Source organism: Pan troglodytes, chromosome 1 (genome assembly GCF_028858775.2).
Source record: "Pan troglodytes isolate AG18354 chromosome 1, NHGRI_mPanTro3-v2.0_pri, whole genome shotgun sequence".
Lineage (NCBI taxonomy): Eukaryota > Metazoa > Chordata > Mammalia > Primates > Hominidae > Pan > Pan troglodytes.
Window position 1 is genome coordinate 94468014 of NC_072398.2, and position 23074 is coordinate 94491087.

Below are 23074 nucleotides of genomic sequence, written 5' to 3' on the forward strand. Positions count from 1 at the left end.
GTGAGTCTCTGAATTCCCCCTATGCTCACAAGCCAACCAAGAAGCCTAGCGAAGAGGATTTTAAAATGCATTGGGAGAATGTTGGAATGTGCAGGGAATTCCCTGCTTATTTCCCAGACAGTCAAGTATGCACCCAGAGGATTAGGAGAGAGAAAGTGAGTCCCACCATTCTTGGGGCTCAGCAGAGCCTGCTTCCTTGCCCACCCTCCCCCGGGCTCCCCTGGCATGGACCTACCGAGCAGACTAGGATCGCTGTTCCAGAAAATCCCAAGGGTCTGCTGCGGGCTCACTTAAAATCCTGGTTTTGATCCAGCAGAAGTGGTGTTGTCTTTAAAATCTCTGCATGATGGTGAATTCATGAGCCTCCTGGTGAAGGCAGGAAGGAACCGATTCCTTGTGCTGAGTCATAGCCTAAACCTTGAGGTGAAAAAGCCCAAGTGTAGAGCAGGCACAGTCACTGAGTGCACGTGTTCGTGCCAACCTGGGTGCCCTCTGTGAAACAAGCCCTGGGGAAAGGTATTGCCTCTTCATTCGATTATTTTCAGGAACACTCTCAGCCACTGGCAGGTGTTCCATCTGCACCCCAGCTGATGGCCTACCTTCTTTCCTCCCAGGCCTGCTGGTCTAGAACTGGCAGTGGGATGGAGACCTGCCTGAGGGAGAGAGGGCCCGTGTGTGCTGGCCCCTCTGTCTTCCACAGCACAGCTTGGCAGGTGACCAGGTGCTTATTTGTTGGTTAAACCCCCCAAAGCCTCGGTGCCACCCAGCATCCTTCTCCATTGAAACTGGCTAGCTCAGCCTCCCAGAGGTCAGCTGCAGAGCACAACCCAAGAGGCACTGCAGACCCCTCTGTGGGTCAGGACATCAGAGTCCTGACAGATTTCAACAGATTTTTGTGGCTTGGTCGTGACCAGCCAGAGAGCTCAAGTTCCCACTCCACTCCCAGGAAACTACCCCCGTGGCCGCCAGGCGTGTTGAGTCTCTCGTCTTGCCTCTTAATGATATGTTCTTTCCCCTCTGGTCCTCTTGATGTCCCCCCACAGGGTGCAGGCTGCACTGCCCTTGTGGTGGCCGTGGTGGCCCGAAAGCTGGAACTCACCAAAGCGGAGAAGCACGTTCATAACTTCATGATGGACACTCAGCTCACCAAGCGGGTAAGATGCCACACAGCCATGTCTTATGGGGGACTTAAGGCCACAGTGGAAGCCAATCAGAAAGCAAATGGTCCAACAGGTGCAGTGGCTCACGCCTGTAATCCCAACACTTTAGGAGGCTGAGGAGGGTCGATCATAAGGTCAGGAGATCAAGACCATCCTGGCTAATACGTTGAAACCCCATATCTACTAAAAATACAGAAAATTAGCTGGGCATGGTGGCACACACCTGTAGTCCCAGCTATTCAGGAGGCTGAGGCAAGAGAATTGCTTGAACCTGGGAGGCGGAGGTTGCAGTGAGCCGAGATCGCACTACTGCACTCCAGCCTGGGTGACAGAGAGAGATTCCATCTCAAAAAAAAAAAAAAAAAAAAGAAGGAAGGAAGCAAATGGTCATGTCGTATGGGTTTGCACCAGGCTTTTAAAGGGTGTGTTTGAGGGAACCCCAGACACAAAATGGAAACAGCATCTTCATACGCCGGGTTCCTGTCTTCTGTTCGATCACTGTGCATGGTTCAGGCAGCCAAATAATTTTCCTGGTAATTTAATTAATAGCCTACAATGGTATAACCTGCCCCTTTGCCTGATGATACCAAATAAATCACGGTATGAGGCAATGTTTTTTGTTTATGCTCAAATATTTTCAGGATTCTCATTAGGAAGGGCAAAACTATATTGAAAATATACCTAAAACTATAAAAGTATATTGAAAATGTACCTAAGTCTAATCCTTTAAAAAAATCATTTAAAGAATCATTCTGTGCTGGGAGCGGCGGCTCACGCCTGTAATCCCAGCACTTTGGGAGGCCGAGGCGGGCGGAGCATGAGGTCAAGAGATCGAGACCATCCTGGCCAACATGTGAAACCCCGTCTCTACTAAAAATACAAAAATTAGCTGGGTGTGGTGGCAGTCACCTGTAATCCCAGCTACTCAGGAGGCTGAGGCAGGAGAATCACCTGAACCCAGGAAGCGGAGGTTGCAGTGAACCGAGATCGCGCCACTGCACTCCAGCCTGGGCGACAGAGCAAGACTCCATCTCAAAAAAAAAAAAAGAATCATTCTAGTAGAGCCCACATTCCTAAATAAAATTGTTCATCAAAACATCATCATCCAATTTTTCCCTTTTGGGTTTTCCGGGTAACGTTTCTCACTTGAACCATTATGGAAGTGGTTATGGAAGATGAAAATCTGAAAATATGCAGGAATGGGTAGACCATTTAGCTGCTGAAAATTGGACACCCCACTGAATTGTCTGAGATGAAAAGGCCCATTTAGAATAGACAGATACAAGCCTTCCAGAATAACAGCAGGCCAAATGGGCAAGGCAGGAGCTGTTTATTCAAGGACAGCTTTTATGGAAAATTCTTTAGAACTACAGCCTGAAGGAAGGTCAGTAAGATGATTTCCTGCAAGACTGTCCTCTTTCTGAGACGAGACAGAATTAAAACCCTGTGCCCGTGTCTCGGCCTCCATAGTCTTTTTCATTTACGACTGAAGTAGGTTAAGGGACCCATGAGCAACCAAATTTTGATTTGGGTTTTTGAAAGCTAGAGAAAATATTCAGTGATTAATGTTGCACAGCAGCAAAAATGTGTTAGAAATAGAGACAACGGCAGGAAGGAAGAACAAAAAGAGAGAGAGAGAGAATGACAGAGGGAGCTGCGAGCGAGCTCTTGGGGAAGGCAGTGGGAGAATGTGCAGCGGCCAAGGCCTCTCCAGTTTCTCAGCAGAATTATTTATGGTGTTTGATTGTTTGGTCTTTGATTACATTTATTGGATTCTGTAAAGAGCCTTAACAGACATTAAAAGGAACTGGTACAGGCAAATATTCTTATGTTGTTGACATTCAAGTGTTTGTACTTGATACATCATGGCCCTGAGCTATCAGCCGCACCAAAAAAAGCCATGATTTGTCACATCACGATGGCAGTGATTGAAGGCTGTTATCACAGTAAGGCCTGCCGGGAACCCTGCCACTTGGCCACTCTCTTTCAGCCCCCTCTAATAATGGGGGCAAAAGTCATGCTCAGTATTGAGGAAATTATTCAAGTTATTGAAACACCTAAATGCAAATCCACTTGCATCTATTTTCCTGAAGCAATTTACTGAGGTTTCACTGAATTGAAACTACGTGCCGGAGTGAGGGCAGGGAGATGTTTTGCCTCCAAAGCCTTCTCATAAGCTGTTTACCAAGAGTAGAGACATTAGCTGTCTCTCTGTTTATTCTGGTTTTCTTTTTTAAGCCAAGAATATTCTTTGTATTTGGTGTTATTCCTTTGTCCTCTCCATTTTTCACCAAGTAGATCAGACGCTAGAGGAAAATAAAGCTGAGGAAAGCCAGCTCCTTTGTATGCCAGGAAAATAAACAATTTTTCTGCAATATAATTGTAGAAGATGAGACTGTGGTTGCTAATTTTAATCTTTCAAAAATGATTCCCTAACATCCTCCTCAATTCCACTTCTTGAAAAGTAGGACTGAAAATCAAATCAACAAATATTTATTGCTCATCCATGAATCTAAGGTAGCTTTTTAATCGAATAACATCTCACTTTTCTGAGAACACTTAAATCTGTTGAAATGTCTCTTTAATATCTAATATCTTTTCTCAAGGAAATAAACAACACAGGAGGGATGGTTCTTACAGACAGAAGGTTTTCAAAGCCGGCAGGACTAGAACTTCTGAAGGTTCTTTTACATAACCTTAATTGAAATGAAACTGGATGTGTGCATCCTTGGCCTGCTCTGGTTTGAGCTGACTTTGACCTGCTCACAAGAGAACCCCACCTCTCTTCCCCTGGGGATGCCTGGCCTGCCTTCTGTCCTCTTGAAATGGTCCATTGTATCAAGCTGGAGTGGCTCATTGGTCAAGAAGATGCTAAGCAGCCGGGTGCGGTGGCTCACGCCTGTAATCCCAGCACTTTGGGAGGCCGAGGTGGGTGGATCATGAGGTCAGGAGTTCGAGACTAGCCTGACCAACATGGTGAAACCCTGACTCTACTAAAAATACAAAAATTAGTGGGGCATGGTGGCACACACCTGTAATCCCAGCTACTCAGGAGGCTGAGGCAGGAGAATCGCTTGAATCTGGGAGGCAGAGTTTACAGTGAGCCGAGATCCCACCACTGCACTCCAGCCTGGGCAACAGAGCAAGACTCTGTCAAAAAAAAGAAAAAAAAAAAAGAAATACTCACTCTCAGACATGATCCTTAGAAGCTCTTGGCCGGGCGCAGTGGCTCATGCCTGTAATGCCAGCACTCTGGGAGGCCGAGGCAGATGGATCAGGAGGTCAGGAGATTGAGACCTTCCTGGCTAACACAGTGAAACGCTGTCTCTACTAAAAAAAAATCCAAAAAAATTAGCCGGGCATAGTGGCACGTGCCTGTAGTCCCAGGTACTCGGGAGACTGAGGCAGGAGAATCGCTTCAACCTGGGAGGCGAAAGTTGCAGTGAGCCGAGATCGTGCCACTGCACTCCAGCCTGGGCAACTGAGCGAGACTCCATCTCAAAAAAAAAAAAAAAAATGCTAAGCTCAGTCTATTCATAACATCTCAGTGAATTCTCAGAGAAAGATCCAACATGAAGGAGTTGACTGTGGCATAATTGCAACCTCTTCGGAGTGGGCAATTAGTAGATTTGACAGATAAAAGCAGTCTCTTACCGGTATATGCAACCTTGATGCTTCAAAGACCTACGCAAAACGAAAAAAGGAATTGTAGCTATTAATCATAGAAAATACTCAAATTGTTCTACTATTTATTCATCCTGTCTTGCTCTAAAGACTGCAGCCTAGCCTTTGCCATGAGAGCCAGCACTATTTTTATTTATTTGTTTGTAGAGAGGGAAGAGGGTCTGATAGCACTGGGTAAGAACTCAATTTCTGCTTTTCTTGAATCCCATGCTTATCTTCTTTCCTTGTATGACTTATCAACTCTGGTGGCAACGTCATTTCTGTATTTAATTCAATCAGATCTTCCCACACTGACTTTGCAGTGTCACTGCCATTGTTATTCTGTAATTATAACTTATTGCTAACCTCTGGGCTACTAGATAATATTTAAGTACATGATTCACAGAGGGACTGGAAGAAAGATACTAGAGCCCCATCTTTTCTGCCACTTAGTGTTTTCATGTCCCCATCTTTCTGTTTTATGTAACTAAACAGATCCATCACAGAGGCCACTCCCTGGGTGCCACACTCTGTACTCTGGGGGCACCAAGATGGGTAAGAGGTGGTCCTTACCTCCATCCTTAACCTCTGGTGGCTGACTGCCCTCAGAGAGCACTTCTTCTTATAAGAGGTAGAGTGGGCCGGGTGCGGTGGCTCACGCCTGTAATCCCAGCACTTTGCGAGGCCGACGTGGGCGGATCACTTGAGGTCAGGAGTTCAAGACTAGCCTGGCGAACATGGTGAAACCCCGTCTCTACTAAAAATACAAAAAATTAGCCGGGCATGGTGGTGGGTGCCTGTAATCCCAGCTTCTCGGGGGGCTGAGGCAGGAGAATTGCTTGAACCCAGGAGGCGGAGGTTACAGTGAGCTGAGATCGTGCCACTGCACTCCAGCCTGGGTGACAGAGTGAGACTCCATCTCAAAAAAAAAAAAAGGAAAGAAAAAGAAAAAAAAGGCCGAGTGGGCTGCTATGGACACACTTGGCTTGGGAGGCACCATGGACCGGAGATATTTTCTTTGCGGTACCTACTCTCCACATCGAGCCACAGTGAGCAGAACCTTCAGACAGTACAGTGTGCTGAGGATCCTATCTCCTTCTTGCTGCAAGGGTTTCTTGCCCCAAGTAGCTCATCCAAGTACACTTCCCCATGAATTCAATGAGTAAGACCAAAACTAAACCCACAACTTCCCTAAACTAGTTCCTTCTCCTAACTTCCCTGGTGTGCTCCTGACGTCGTGTTCTTCCAGACGCCAGGCCTAAAGACTTAGCCCCATTTCTGACTCCTCTGGACCCCACAGGGGTCTGAGCACTTTCTGTGTCTCATTTGACCTTGCCGTGGCTGTTCACGCGTGCCCGCCTCTCCAGGGCCTCTGCCCCGCCACTCTTGAAGCCGCCATCTTCTGTCTTGCACTATCACAGCAGCCTGCTACCTGCTCTCCTCACTTCGGACTCCCTTACCCCAGTCATCCTGCACTCTGCTTCCCCGTGGGTCTCCTTAGACTCTCAGGCTTAGCTCTGAACATATTACTTCCTGCTCAAAAACCTTTAAGTAGTTCCCCCACCTACTATCTCCTGAATGACACTGAAGAAAACTTTTCTTTAATTACAAGCATATGCCAAAGTTTGATCATAATCTTGCTAGAAGAACATTTTCTTCAGCAGGCTAATTCAAAGATTACTCTTAGTAGTGGTATTTCATAGGAAAAACAATGGTAGTCATTGTTATGCCAGATATAGAAGGTTTAGCTAAAGACTGCTAATGGACAGCTGGTTGGGCTCAACAGTGGATTTCCAGAACAAGTCTTCAAGTCTTTACAATTGATCAGATAATCAATAGGGCAGTTATCAGGAATGCTAATTCTCCCCAGAAGAGGATTATAAATTACATCACGCACAAGGTTCTGTCCCAGACAGATTGGGTGCAGGTTTTCTTTAGCAATAGTCACAGAAACAATGTGCATTTAAGCTGGAAGGACCCTTAGGGAAGAGCCACTCCAACCCACATGAGAAGACGAAGGCCCAGAAAGGGGCGAGGGTGGGCCCCCGGCCTATGCAAGATCCACTTTGCTCTCAGACCATCAGGCAGGCAGCTTTAGGGCGGTCAGTTCCTTGGAACTCAGCATGGGGTTAGGGTCCCAGACCTGCTGAAAAGAAAAGCCAGCTTAACTCCACCCTAACTGAGTATCACATAAATAGCATTATAGAATTATCCACCACCCATTACCATATTGCTACAGGGAGAACCTCAAGCTCCAACTTTGAACAACGGAAATACATCTCCTCTCTCTCTACCCAATTTCCTGCCAGCCAGAGAGGTGGAGCTCCCAGTTCTAAGTGGTCAGTGAGGGCCTCTGGGTGAGGCAGGCAGAGAAGCCTGTAAAGGGAGTGTGGAATAGAACAGGGGGAGGAAAAAGAGGAGGTGCAAACAGGGTGATGAAAGAGAGGGCAGCCGGGGAAGCCAGAGCAAGTCTGCAGGGTGGTGATGAGGGGCGAGTGGGCTTGGCAAATGGGAAAGAGGAACCAGCCCCCTTCTCTAGTCCTGTGTGTAGTGGACACCTTCAGTCAAGGGCTGGCTTGCAGGTTCTCCGATAGTGATCTGATCATCACTCAGCCTAATTTCAACCTGTGTGACTCCTTGAAGTTACAGTCATGCACTGCATAACAAGTTTCAGTCAATGATGGTGCACATATACCAAGGTGGTCTCAGAAGGCTATAACAGAGCTGAAAAATTCCTCTCCCCTAGTGATTTGTGTTACAGTTGCCTACAGTACAGGAATGTGCCATACAGGCTTGTAGCCTAGGAGCGATAGGCTATACCATATAGCCTAGGTGTGTAGTAGGCTGTACCATCTAGGTTTGTTTAAGTACACTCTGTGATGTTCACGCAGTGAAGAAATTGTCGAAGATGTGTGTATTTAAATCACACCCACCGGCCAGGCCTCCCTTTCCCCGTCTCCAACCTCCAAGTAGAATACTTCCCTGGCAAGGGTTCCTGGCAGCATAATGGGCATGCTAGTGATTTCTTCTCTGGGGGGCTCTGCTAATAGGACCCCTGGAATTTCCCAGGGCTCCTGGGGCTGCTGGAGGCTTAGGGTGCCCAAGAAAGGTGCTCCTTTCATCCCCCTTGTACTCCTGCCCCAAGCATTCTTGCTGCAACCGACAGCCCCTCTGTAATAGCAAGTAGCAGGTTACCTGGGCAGAGAGGTGGCCAGAGCAAGTCATTGACATGGGATGCTGTGGCCGAGAGCTCAAGGAAGAGATGTGTGTTTTGTTGTATGTTTTCTTGCGGGCTGGGGAAATTAGAGGGAAGGAAGCTGACATTTATTGGAAGGAGAGAATATTAACAAAGGTACCATGTATTGAGGCATATGGCCAGGATCTGTGCTAATGTTTTAAGTATATTCTCATTTAATCAACACAGTAATCCCATTTCACAGATGCAGGTAGTACTTGCATCACTCTCTAGCCCTGGACCCTGCTTTGTTGTTGTGGTTTTTTAAGCGCTTGTTACCTGATGCTATAATACAAACTGCATACCGTCTTCTCCGCAGGATTGTTAAGTTCTGTAAGCGCAGGAATGTTATTGATTTGTTCACTGTGGTACTGTCACTTGCTACAACAATGTCTGGCCCATCATAGGTGCTCATTAATTGTTCCTCAAATGTATGAATAAAGAGAGTCTCAGAGAGTTCAGTAGTGGGTCCAAGGTGGAGCTCATGATCACGTCTATTTATCAAGTTTTTCTGAGGGTTAATGAAACGGTGCAGACATACGTGCTTAGCACAAAGCCTGGCACGTAGTAAGCACTCAGTATATGTTAGCTGTCACCATAATTTGCAAGGTCTTCATTGGACCACTTTCTTGCCCAGGCCCATTAATCTTAGAGCCTTTCCTAAAGTAGATCATAGAGCCCATTGTCTGGCCCCAATCAGAGTGAAAGCAATTTTTTGGTAGAGAGTTTTTGGGCTTGCAGAAAACAATCAGCCAATTTGTTTATGGGTTTTGGAAGCAGGACAGCTGGACTTCCATTCACAAAGGGTCCTCTCCTAACCATCCCCAAACCCATCCGATTGTGGCCAACCTTGAGCCACTCTTTCTGGCTTGCTGCTTTCATCTTAAGCCCTGCCCTCTCGCACTGCTGCACCCTGAGAGCGTCTTTTGGCCCTGGTGCCTCTGCCCACCAGGAGAGGTCAGGTGGTACCCAAGCCTCCATCAAGGAAGGGTGCATGGAGCCCTTCGGAGGCTCGGCAAATCTGAGGAAGGGCACATGACCTCATGTGCTCCCGACCCCAACAATGCTTAGATCAATCAGCCAGGTGAACTGGAGGGAGACCCTGGCCACAATAGCATTTACTGTCCACCTGGGAAAGCACAGTGCAGTTAAAAGCCTATTTCTTTTTCTCTCGCAGATATTGATCTACTTAGCTTTGTGCCAGGCTGTTTGCTGGTAATTAATTTCAGAGTCAGTGCAAGGGCTGGCAGTTAACATCACTTTCCCGAATGCACAGAGGCCTCCCTCCAAACTCATAAAGATGATGTGACTGCCTCTCTCAGCTACCCTGGCCGTGCTGTGACTTCAGTATCTTACATTTGGACTGACGTTAAGTGCAGGACCTGGACTCTGTGTTCTGTCACATTGCTAAGTGAGGGCCATGATGATTTAAAAAAAAAAAAAAAAAATCCAATGCTCTTTCCAGTTCCTTGATCCTGGAAAACAGGAAATGATTTTGTTTGTCTTTCGTTCAGTCCACAAGAAAACCTTCTGCTCTTCCTGGACGTGGCTCTTGTTTTGACTTTGCCATTAGTTAGCTGTGTGATTCTGGCTCTCACATCCCATCTCTGAAGTGGTTTCCTCGTATGTTCAATGAGGGGTTTGAGCTAGATGATATTAACTAATATCTGTATGGTACTTTACATTTTATGTAGCATTCACACCCACACTGACTCAGTTTGCCATTAATAATTGTCTAGTCTTGGTCTGTGTCTTGGTTTCTTCATCTGTAAAATGTGGATAATGTTAGCACCTCCCTGATGGGGTTGTGGTGAGGATTAAAGGAGCTTAGACATATGAAGTACTCAGACCTGTGGCTGCACCTGGTAGATGTTAAGTGTTGCCCCCAGCACCATCATCACTGCCTCATAGCAGCCCTCTTTATTTTTCCCATCTTATAGATAATGAAGCATTTGCTCCTAAACTGCTTAATAATTGACAGAGCAGGGATTCACCTGCAGACTTTCCAGTTTCCTTGAGGCTTTCCTAAGAGGCTAAGTGCGTAGGGAAACTGAAGAAATGACACATCCAATTGCCTCCTCTCCCTGCAAGAGGAGGGCAGTAGTATTAAATGTGTGCTCTGCAGAGAGCAAGGCTTCCCTTCCGTGCCGCCTTTTTTGCCAGGAGGCTGCTGTTCACTCTAGTTCCCTGAGCAGAAGCCCAGAGACCACAGTGTCCTCTCCTGGACATCCACCGTTTCCAACTTTCCACCACAACCTGCTTCCTTTCAGGCAAGAAAGTACTAGAGGCGGGCAGTTAAGTCATTTAAAACTATTTTCACAGCGGATCTTTACTGAATTTTTAAAAAGCAATATTTATGTCCCTTAGACATTTCTGAGAAGACTTAGCTGTTCTTTTAAAAACATCACTTCAGCGCCAATGAAAAATATAATCCAGCCTTAGTAATAAATTGTTAAAACACACACACACAAAAGTTATCAGCCTGCAAAACAATGTTTCCTAGCCTTCCCACACGTCTCAGTATTTTAACAATGTCCCATCTGTTGATGTCAGTCTGAAGAAGCAGGTCTATATTCTCTAATTTTATTAAAATCCTTTCTGGCTAGTAACCTGATTTCTATTAGGCTGGCCTACTTATTTCCAGGCCCCAGGCCTGTGGACTCATGCCAGTCTGCATGGCTGACAGAAATGGGGATGGTTAATCAAAAATCTGCTTAGCATGTGCTTAATAAGGAATGTTTTCTCTTGCTCTTGTTACTAATTGCTGAAGATGTCTGTGTTTGGATTAAAACTTTGTCCCCTGCCATCTGGATGCCATTGATATGTCTCAGCTCAGTCATGAGCCTGGTGATATCAGTGGTTTCCATGTCAACGGATGACAGCGTCATATGTTGAAACGTGTGATTGCAGTGCAGTGAAGGAGCCAGCCCTGGGGAAGAGGAAGCTCTTGTTTCACACCTAAATATCTTCACTGATTTTCAGACATTGCTCTGAAATTATTTCTTTTTTGTGCCAATTACATTTACATGTACAATTGCAGTGCAAATGTTTTTGGCCATTTGGGAAAGGAGACAATGGGCTCGTTGGTACCTATAGTTCCAATCAGTGGGAAAGACATTTTCTCAAAGAAGTCTTTTAAAATCTCCAGCTGATAGGAAATCTGTTTACTCTCTGAACCCAAGCAATGTACCGTATACACGAAGTGGCAATCTCAGGCAAAGCTCGGAAGTCTGCATGTAAGGGCAGCAGTGGTATATCGCTAGCTATTTTCCGAGGGGACCCCGGGACTCAAGGTCTCGCTCATGCAGCCTGTCTAAATATAGCATCAGCAACAGCAGTCAAGAGATTGTATTGAAATAATCAAGAAGGAAGAAAGAAAGAAGGAAGGAAGGAAGGAGAAAGAAAGAGAGAAAGAAAGAAAGAAAGAAAGGAAGAAAGAAAGAGAAAGAAAGAAAGACCCTCCAACTTCAAGCTCTGGTCTGCAGTGTCCAACACAAGATTAAGAACAGATGAATTTTAATCACCTTTTTTTTTTTCCTTTTTTTTTTTTTGAGATGGAGTTTCACTCTTGTTGCCAAGGCTGGAGTATGGCGTGATCTCAGCTCACAGCAACCTCTGCCTCCCAGGTTCAAGCGATTCTCTTGCCTCAGTCTCCAAAGTAGCTGGTACTACAGGCATGTGCCACCATACCTGGCTAATTTTGTATTTTTTGTAGAGACGGGTTTCACCATGTTGTCCAGGCTGGTCTCGAACTCCTGACCTCAGGTGATCCACCCGCCTCGGCCTCTCAAAGTTCTGAGATTACAGGCGGGAGCCACTGTGCCCGGCCTTAATCATCTTTTCTAGGAGTTCCGTGATTTTGGTTAAGAAAATAGATCATTGCAAAATCGTTTCCTTATGAGGTAGACTACAGTAGCAACCACAAAAATGAACCTAAGAAAATGAACCTGATAGCAGCCTACTTTATTTATTCTTCCTTAGATCAAGAATGCTGCAGCCAATGTCCTTCGGGAAACATGGTTAATCTATAAACACACAAAGCTGCTAAAGAAGATTGACCATGCCAAAGTGAGGAAACACCAGAGGAAGTTCCTCCAAGCTATCCACCAGTGAGTATGCCAGAGCGGTTCAGCCATCAGATGACCAGATTGGGAGTGGCGGGACTCCTACAACTCTGTCAGTAGCACAGAAGAAATCCATTCTGTTCCACTCAACAAGTGGAGTGGTGAACTGGGTCTGATCACTCACTCACTGCACCAGCCACATGCCAGGAATTGGGCAGGCTGCTATGGAAGGTAAAAACTAGAGTAAGAACCTCTAAGAGCTTTCACATTCTACACACGCACACACACACACCATACACACCACACACAAACACCACACACACACACCCCGCACACACCTCACACAAACCATACACACACCATACACACCACACACACACCACACACACCACATACCACACATCACACACACCATACACACCACAAACACCACACACACACCCCACACACACCATGCACACCACATACCACACACACACCACACACCACACATCACACACACCATACATACCACACACAAACACCACACACACACACCACACACACCTCACACACACCACACACACCTCACACACACCATACACACCAGACACACACCACACATCACACACACACACTACACACACACACCACACACCCCCCACACACCACACATATACACACCACAGACATTACACGCACCACACACACACCACACATATGACACACATCACAAACACAACACACACACCACACACATACACACCACACACTACACACACACCCCAACACCAGACACACACACAGCACACACACCACACAAACCACACAAACCACACACCAAACGCACCACACACACCATACACACCACACACACCCCCTACACATCACATACACAACACACATGCCCCCTACACACCACACACACCAAACACACCACACACACAAACCACATACACCCACACACAAACCACACACACCACAAACCCCACACACATACCACACACACTACACGCACCACACACACACCAAATGCACCACACACACCACACACACCCCCTACACATCACACACACAACACACATGCCCCCTACACACCACACACACCAAACACACACCAAACACACCACACACACCCACACACAAACCACACACACCACAAACACACCCTTACACACACCACACACAACACACACAGCACACACACACCATACCACACACACACAAACCACACACACACCACATGACCCCACATGCACACCACATGCCCCCACACACACCACACACACAAACCACACACACCACATGCCCCAAACACACACCACACACGCCCCCACACACAACACAAATACACACTCACCACACACACCACACACACCACATACACACCACACACACCCCATACACACACCAAACACACCACACACACATGCCCCCACACACCACACAAACCACACACACCCACACACACCCAAACCACACACCAAACACGTCACACACACACAAACCACACATACCACACACGCCACACACATACCACACACATTACACGCACCACACACACACATCACACATACGACACACACCACACACACTACAAACACACCCATACACACCACACACACACCACACACACCCCATACACACAACACACACGAACACCATACCACACACACACAAACCACACACACCACATACCCCCACACACACCACATGCCCCCCCACACACCACACACACAAACCACACACACACCACATGCCCCCAAACACACACCACACACACGCCCCCACACACAACACACACACGCAACACACATAACACACCTCACAAACCACACACAAAATCCACACACATGCCACACACAGAACACACACCACACACACACAGAGCACACACACACACACACACACACACACACACACCATGCATTGCAACTCAAATCAAAACAAACCGTGGCTGATGCTTTCTGTGATGGAGGAGTTTTTAAAAGTATAGTGGAAAAGCAAAGGATGAAAACATTCATTCTGATGGAGAGGTTTGGGGAATCCCTGAAAAGTTGAGAATAAGGCACTCAACATGGAAGGCGCAGCCCAGGCATAGAGGCAGGGAAATGATCTGGGAATAGCAAGAAACCAGTGACTGAAGGTGAGCATGCGTGGAGACAAGAGTTTGCTTTCTGGGGGGATGTGACAAGCCCCTGGAAAGTAAAAGCCTCAGTTGTTCCCCAGGTTCATGGTCCCCATGCTGGGTTCCAAAATCAGAGGCAGTGGTAGGGCTGGAGGATCTGCTGGTGGGGCTAAACCTTTGCATGGACTTGAAGGGCTTGCCTGTTACCATTCTTCCCCACAGGTTGAGGAGCGTCAAGATGGAACAGAGGAAGCTGAGTGACCAAGCCAACACTCTGGTGGACCTTTCCAAGGTGAGTGGCAGTGTCTGGAGACATCCCCTAGAACACGCAGACACTGAGTCTTCTCAGGCTCACCTGTGAGTCCTGGCTGGGTTCGCACTGGACAGCACGGGACCAGGCAAGCAAAGAAAAATTTCTGCTTGGTTCAAAAATACCTAGGCTCAAGTTTGTTTCATTTGCAATCTACCGGTATGTCTTGTGGGCTTTTGAAACTTGGTGTTTGTTTCTTAAGTGAAATCGCTCAGGTGTGTCTCTGCGTGAAATTAATGAGCTGACTAAACCTTTTCCGTGTCATTTTATGAGCTGCACATTGAGGGACTCCTGAGGTTGGGCTTGAGTTTGCACGGCTGTGAAGCATGCTAGCAAGGACCAGACGGTAACGATGGCCATGGTAACTGCCCAGGTCACACCGGTTTGCTGTAATACTTGGAAGTTCATTTTTGTGCATCCTCCAGTCCTTAACCAACTAGTTTTGCTGGCCTCAAATTGGCGGCAGTGGTGTGTGTGGGGGGGTGCATTTCTTTACTTCTCAAGAGGCAGCCTACAAGGAACATGAAGATACCCAAAAAGAGAGCCCTCTTTTGAGAGCCCTAGGGTGTAAGGCTCGCCATCACTCTGCCACTCTGTTTCTGGCCCTGAGCTGCCATAAATACTGTAAGGAAACTCCTCTTGCAAATCACCCAGGTGAGGGAGCCGAAGGCCACACTGCTGGCAGAGCTGAGAGTCGGTGCCACTGAAGAAAGGGCCTCCCCCTCCTCAGCCCCCTCTCCTCATTGCCTCTTGATAGGAATTGTATATTAAGTGTACAGCCCAGGGCCAGGCTGGCAGAACATTCCAGCAGATGTCAATTATCATAATGGAACACATTCCCTGGGTAAGCAAGAGAAACTCCCTCAGGCACATTAAGCACCCTTTGAAAAGAGTGCAATCAGAGAAATCACTAGTTGTCGGGCCATGTGCAGGTGCCTTGTTTAATAAAGGGATTGAACCAAAGAAAGGGCCTTCTAAACCTGTGAGGACTTCAATCGGGGAGTAAGTGGCTTGGCACATTTGGGGAGAAGCCTCCAGGCCTGCGTGCCTTTGGAGGAGGCCGTTCACGTGGAGTGCAGGGTGGTTCCTAGGAGCCTGGGGTGGGAGTGGAACGTGGGCATGCAGGAGAGAACTCCCTCAGGTTTTTGGGTGTGTTGGTTTTAATATCAGAAACCCGCTGGGACTCGGTTTAAAAATGGAGAAATCTATTCTAAGGATATAAGGGAGTCTCATTCCAGGCAAAACCTCAAAGGAGACATGTGGCCAGACTGCAGGAAGGAACTGACTCGAACTAGACCTGGGAAGCCCCCACAACCAGGAGGTCTCTCACCATTTCTTCTCTGTCCTTCTGTTTAAGTGACTGCTTCAGTTCTCTCTCCCTCTCCCTGTCTCTCTCTTCCTCTCCGTCTCCCTGTCTCTCTCTTCCTCTCCCTTTCCCTGTCTCTCTCTTCCTCTCCCTCTCTCTTCCTCTCTTTCTCTCCCTCTCTGCCTCCTGTCCCCGCGACAGACTGTAACAGGCTCCAATTCAGAGAGTACATATAATAGTTTTAGCCACAGGTAAAGACTAATTGGCCCCCTACTAGTCTTAATTCTAAATTCTCAGAATAGAAGAAATGATTGGCCAATTTGGGCCACGTATCCACCCTGGGACCAATCGGCATTGGCCAGGAAGAGGGTCATATGGAGCAAACAGGGCTAGGGGCCCACCTGTGAGCTTCAGGAATAGCCCAACAAAATGCCCCAGGATGTTTCTTCCATGAGTAGCTGTATTTCCTGTTTCTCCTCTCACCTTGCAGGACATGCTGTGACTGATGTTCCCTGGGGACATCAGGCAAACCAAACTTTCTTTTTTTCTTTTTTAATTTTATTATTATTACACTTTAAGTTTTAGGGTACATGTGCACAATGTGCAGGTTTGTTACATATGTATACATGTGCCATGTTGGTGTGCTGCACCCATTAACTCGTCATTTAACATTAGGTATATCTCCTAATGCTATCCCTCCCCCCTCCCCCCACCCCACAACAGTCCCTGGAGTGTGATGTTCCCCTTCCTGTGTCCATGTGTTCTCATTGTTCAATTCCCATCTATGAGTGAGAACATGCGGTGTTTGGTTTTTTGTCCTTGCGATAGTTTGCTGAGAATGATGGTTTCCAGTTTCATCCAAGTCCCTACAAAGGACATGAACTCATCATTTTTTATGGCTGCATAGTATTCCATGGTATATATGTGCCACATTTTCTTAATCCAGTCTATCATTGTCGGACATTTGGGTTGGTTCCAAGTCTTTGCTATTGTGAATAGTGCCACAATAAACATACGTGTGCATGTGTCTTTACAGCAGCATGATTTATAATCCTCTGGGTATATACCCAGTAATGGGATGGCTGGGTCAAATGGTGTTTCTAGTTCTAGATCCCTGAGGAATCGCCACACTGACTTCCACAATGGTTGAACTAGTTTACAGTCCCACCAACAGTGTAAAAGTGTTCCTATTTCTCCACATCCTCTCCAGCACCTGTTGTTTCCTGACTTTTTAATGATTTCCATTCTAACTGGTGTGAGATGGTATCTCATTGTGGTTTTGATTTGCATTTCTCTGATGGCCAGTGATCATGGGCATTTTTTCATGTGTTTTTTGGCTGCATAAATGTCTTCTTTTGAGAAGTGTCTGTTCATGTCCTTCGCCCACTTTTGGGCAAACCAAACTTTCAAGCCTGCATTTCTGCAGTGCCACCCACGGCCTCTTGGAGAGATGGGGCCCACGGAGCAGACCGGGTGAAGCGAACCCCTCAGTGAACTGGAAAGACACTCCTGTGAATTGAGTGGGGGAACTAAGCCGCAAATAACCCAGGAGCAAGTTACCTGGAAAGAAAGAGTGTGCAGGAAAGGGTTAAGGGAAAAATCTGCAGAACCCCCGTGGGGAGATCTGGGGAGGAGATGAACTCTGACATTCGCCCAGTCTTTGTCTTTTCCTCCCAGGAGACTCACCCAAGGTCCTGGCAGCAGCTTAGCACACTTCACACTGGTCCATATTCCCCCTGGCATCCTGTCGCCAAGCAACGGAACAGGGGGAGACAATAACGCTGTGTTCTCTCTCTTTTCTGTCTTTGTGCTGTAGCCTCCCAAGTCAGCGCCTTCCCACTCCTGCCCTTTGGTCCTCTCTAAATTAAGAATATGGCATGTGGCCTCCACATATTACGTCTGTATTGAATTGCTGTCCTATAGGCTGGCAGAGCTGGGAGGTCTTGGAGTCTTTCCCCGATTGCTTCAATTACTTCAATTGAAATATAAAAATAATTCCTACCATCGGAGGCTCAGGTGATCGAATAAGATGATATCTGTGAAAATGCTTTGTAAACTATAAAGGTTTTGCAATTGGTAGTTCTGATTATCAATATAGATGAGGAAACCAAGATCCAAGGGAACAAAGTGACCATCCCACGGTCAGGCAGTTGGTGAGCACCAGCGTGGGGGCCACAACCCAGGGGCCTGGACTCTGAGTCCAGAGCTCATCAGGGTGCCCCTGCGGTCAAATGAAATGGGTGATTTTGCACATTCCGGGAAGAATGTTTGCCTCGAGGAGGTTCTGTCATGTTGATTAATAAAGGGAGTACTTTCACTTCTAAAGTCACCCTGTCCTCCAAGGGCATCCACGACACGGTGTCCTGCTCTGGCAACAGCAGAGCTCATGGGAGCGGGGCCATCTCCATGCCACCTTGTGACCTTTCCTTATGCTGCCCCAGTGAATTTCCTCGTGGGGCCTGTAGTCTGCTGGGGAGGCCTCCCTGCATTTTGTGCCCCTGCTCCCCTTCATTCTTCTCTGGCTTCTCACATCTTCTTTTACTCTTCTTTTTTCCTCTCACCTTACTTGCTCCTGCTTTGGTCCCTGGGGCATAAATCATGTCCATATCTTCCTAGAGTAACCTGAAATTTCACGTGAAATAGGATTGGGGTGTCACTGGCAGATCATCAGAAACCCAAAGAGCCACAGTACCTCAGGGATGACCAAGCAACCACCGGCCTGGCCCTCTGCATTGCCGCCCCAGGAGCCTCACTCCCTGACACGTGGGAGGCTGAAGATGCTTGTGAATCTTGTTCCCAAGTCTGATGTACACAGCCAAGATGGCATTTGCTAATTTGCTGGGAGAAAAATATCTGTTGCATAGACTGGGACTCTGCAGACCAACAAGGGGGCCACAGGATGTTGGGGAAGGAGCACTGGTAATCGGCCGGCACCCCTGGAACACGAGGAGTCAGTGCTGAGTGCAGGAGGGGTACTGGGGAGCTCTCAGGGGAGCACCCTCAGGACCCCTGCCAAGGAGTGAGGGAAGCAGGATTGGTCAGTGGGAGGGTTTGAACTGTGATACAGTCAACAAAGACCTCAGCCCTTCAGAGTGGCCCTTCAGGGATGTCCCACCCTGAGGCATTGTGGATCAGGCAGGCGAAGGGCCACACCTCAGCAAGGCAGCCTCCTTTGGCTAAGCACTGTGCCTGAGAGTTAATTCACTTTACATCCTGTCTGCTGGGTTAAAATAGAGGTTGGGAGATGTGCAATAACTCCTAACTGTGTACAGTTATTATTAACTCCAATTTTATAAGGCAACCGAGATTGAGAGAGGCCAGGCGCCTGGCAGAGGGCACACTGTTAATGAGCTGCAGATGTGTACTTGAGCCCTGGCCTACTAATTATACACCCACTGCACTGTCCATTCCCCACCAGCGTCTCTTCTGGAATCATTAGATGCCAGCAGCCATGTGAGCTGAGAGGTTGTGGCCCTGTGAGAACATGAGACAGTTTAGAGACTCACTTTATTTAAGAAAAAAAAAAGGGCCACTTTTTCCCCCTTGGTGCATATTTTCTAATAAAATGCTGTCATTAATACTCATTACTTTTGTAATAAGAAAACAAAAATGTGCACACTTCAGCATCCCCATCCCCAGGAAAGAAGCCTGTATCCTTCCTTGACCAGATCAGCTGGTGTGGAAGTGGCTCCTGTCATACTGTGGAGGGCGTTTCATTTCTCCCATTGCAGATTCCTCTGTGATGACCTGTCATCTCCCTCTCTCTCGCCTCTCTCTCTCCACACAGATGCAGAATGTCATGTATGACTTAATCACAGAACTCAATGACCGGAGCGAAGACCTGGAGAAGCAGATTGGCAGCCTGGAGTCGAAGCTGGAGCATCTCACCGCCAGCTTCAACTCCCTGCCGCTGCTCATCGCCGACACCCTGCGCCAGCAGCAGCAGCAGCTCCTGTCTGCCATCATCGAGGCCCGGGGTGTCAGCGTGGCAGTGGGCACCACCCACACCCCAATCTCCGATAGCCCCATTGGGGTCAGCTCCACCTCCTTCCCGACCCCGTACACAAGTTCAAGCAGTTGCTAAATAAATCTCCCCACTCCAGAAGCATTACCCATAGGTCTTAAGATGCAAATCAACTCTCTCCTGGTCGCTTTGCCATCAAGAAACATTCAGACCAGGGAACGGAAAGAAGAGAGACCGAGCTAATTAACTAACTCATGTTCATTCAGCGTGCTTGGTCCGACATGCCTTGAAACCAGAAATCTAATCTCTGTTTAGGTGCCTCTACTTGGGAGCGGGAAGAGGAGATGACAGGAAGCGACGCCTCTGGCAGGGCCCTTGCTGCAGAGTTGGTGGAGAACAGAAATCCACGCTCAATCTCAGGTCTTCACGCGGGGGGTGGGGGTCAGATGCACTGAAGTAGCCAACAGCGAAGCCAGTCCAGAAGAGGGGTCCGCTGGGAGGGAGGGTTGTGTCAGGCTTGGGGGATGGGCTCTTCGCCATGGGGGTCTTTGAACACACCTCTCTCCTTTCCTTTTGTCTACGGAAGCCTCTGGGTGACAAAAGTAAAAGAGAGCTGCCCACAACTTGCCAAAACAGATATACTCGAATCAGACTGAAAAAAAAAAGACACAGACAAATAAAAAGCCAGATTTTCCACTCGATATTAATACCCACATAAACCTGTGTGTTTGCAAACGTGTACATGTACACACATACACATCCCACGTTCGCTTCAGGTCCTTTCTTATTTGAGCTTAATCCAAATAAAAAGGGACTTGACACCTTACCCTGCATACAATAGGCACCCCTTACATGTGTTTTGAGTTGGTCTGAATCTGAACGTGGGGTGCTTTCAGTTCAGGTAGTTAGCTAGTTCTGGCCACATTCTGAGTTTCACTGGAGATGCGGATCCCTTCAGACATAATGCACATTGCTTTGTCCTGGATATGCACCTTGCTTGATTTGAAATGGATGCCAAGCCAAAATTGTTGGCATTCAGGAGGGATAAGCAGGCTTCTAAAAATAACAGCATCTGCAGAGTTTTCTTCTTCCATCCAAACAAGTTGTGTTTCGATGGTCCACATGACCAGGTGTATGTCTGTTAGTGTGGAGGGAGAGGACAAGAAATTGTGCATGTGTGTGCAGACATGCACAAACAGGAGCAATCCAATAACACCTTAGTGAATAGAAATATGGTTGGGGATTTGCTGAGCTGTATTTATCCAGCAACAGGTTTCCAGCCCCAGATGTTAGTAGTGCAAAAGGGCCAAGTGCCTCAATTGTGAGCCTCTGAGCTAGGAGGAGAAGTGATGAAGAGTGGCCTATGTGGTCCCTTCTACCTGACCTTAAGTCATCTCAAAATGAAATATTGTGAGAATGAAGGGAACCCTTAGGGAACCTTGTGGGTAAGGTAAGTGGACATGGATTTGTCAGTAGCCTGTTCCTACTGTGCCATGTTAATCTTGGTGCGAAAAACTATTCCAATACATCTCAAACTCCAAGAGACTTCAGAAACATCAAGATTTAGTGTAATGAGCGGCACAGAAAAATGTTTTCATTGCTCCATAATCTGACCACACGTAACATTTGTGACGTGAAAACCATGACTTTCTCATTCTGAGGTCTTTGGTTTCTGCCTGTGGGAAATTGAATGGCACTGTATGGACTATTTCATCTGTTGATGGTAAAACAAAAGGGTGATTTTTTTGCTTGTGGTTGTCATCTTGGGTTTACCTTTGTAAGAAGACATCATCACCATTCTGAAGGCAGTGGCTTGGCATGGAGATTTTCATTCTGTAGCACTGGGCCTGTTCTTCTAAGGACAGCACAAGGTAGACAATTGTAGAGCCAAGGCCACTTTTTCAGGAAGATCTAGTCTCTTGCTAACCCTCTTCTTTCTCTCTTGCTATTGCTGCTGCTCTTTTGATGGTTTATAGTCTTAATGGCTTGCCTTGATAATTCCTTTGAACACTTTCATTAGTTGTTTTGCATACCAGAGATGCCGCACCTGCTGTTGGCTTATTTTTTTACTTGTTCTTTTAACTGTTGATTATCTGAATGTTTCCCCTCCTCCTTGTTTCATGTCCCAAGAATGGTGCTCCTGTTTTCAGTGACAGTTCAGCTGAACATATAAGCAGATGTGTAAACAGATGAAATAACCATGCAGTTTCCTTGTGGCATTAGTTCCATTTCACAAAGTGAAGACCACTGGTGGGCTGATCTGAGTGTGCCAATCCTGATCATTTAAACCTACAGCCTTCAACCGGTGATTCCTACTCACCGTTTTCATTCTGCTATAACCCTGTGATATGTGTGCGTGTGGGTGTGAGTGTGGGTGTGTGCACATATAGAGATTTAGTCTTAATTTCAACCAAATGACATGCAAGATTCCACTGCCACTCTTCCTGGCCAAAAGTGTGCACAGACTGTGATTTATTCATTGTGGTCTGTGACTTTAACCCATCATTGATGCTGTCACTTAGGTAAACCCTAAAGACCAAACTAGCAACACTAGTCAAGGGAGTGACTGGAGTTATTTCTGGTAGCAGTAGCCACTGGCATCCTAGAAACACATGGACATTTGTAGCATGAATTGACCTATTGGTAGTGCAATAGCTATACATGATTTTTATTCTTGGCAAAAGAAAATGCTTCAAAAAAAAAGTGATCGAACCTGCACATTGATCCTGTAATAGCAAATGGAAGGCTACTTCTCTGTACTAGCATTTCAGCTTTATGTGGGAAAGTTACCCGTTCTCCTGCAAGTACAATCAACCCTTGATGGCTTAAGTGTTAATTATTCTGGGTGTAGCTCACCCAAGTTTTCTTCCTACATCTTTTGGCTAATTCCACCACACCTCAGCATCACAGTCAGATGGGAAAAGGGGCAGGTGGATTCTCATGTCATGCCTTCTTGTACCTTATTTTCAAGTTTTGTGGTGGAGGAGGTTTAATTATCTGCTCAAGAATCTGGTATATATAGCCAGGTGCGGTGGCTCATGCCTGTAATCCCAGGACTTTGGGCAAGGCGAGAGGATCACCTGAGGTCAGGAGTTCAAGACCAGCCTGGCCAACATGGCAAAACCCCATCTCTACTAAAAATACAAAAATTAGCTGGGTTTGGTGGTGGACACCTGTAGTCCCAGCTACTTGGGAGGCTGCGGCAGGAGAATCACTTGAACCCCGGAAGTGGAGGTTGCAGTGAGCCAAGATCGTGCCATTGCAC

The 23074-nt window shown here is 47.0% G+C and overlaps 1 protein-coding gene across 7 annotated transcripts in view; it reads left to right on the plus strand.

Annotated features, from left to right (window-relative positions):
• Positions 1 to 20528, plus strand: part of KCNN3 (potassium calcium-activated channel subfamily N member 3) — a 163503-nt gene extending 142975 nt beyond the window's left edge. For all 7 annotated transcript variants that reach the window (XM_016928054.4, XM_016928047.4, XM_016928063.4 and 4 more), the window contains 4 exons: positions 1044 to 1154; positions 12040 to 12167; positions 14452 to 14521; positions 19633 to 20528. In XM_016928054.4, the coding sequence (XP_016783543.3) occupies positions 1044 to 1154; positions 12040 to 12167; positions 14452 to 14521; positions 19633 to 19929 (606 nt within the window). In that variant the 3' untranslated portion in view covers positions 19930 to 20528. The remainder of the gene's footprint in view (positions 1 to 1043; positions 1155 to 12039; positions 12168 to 14451; positions 14522 to 19632) is intronic.
• The last annotated feature ends 2546 nt before the right edge of the window (positions 20529 to 23074 follow it).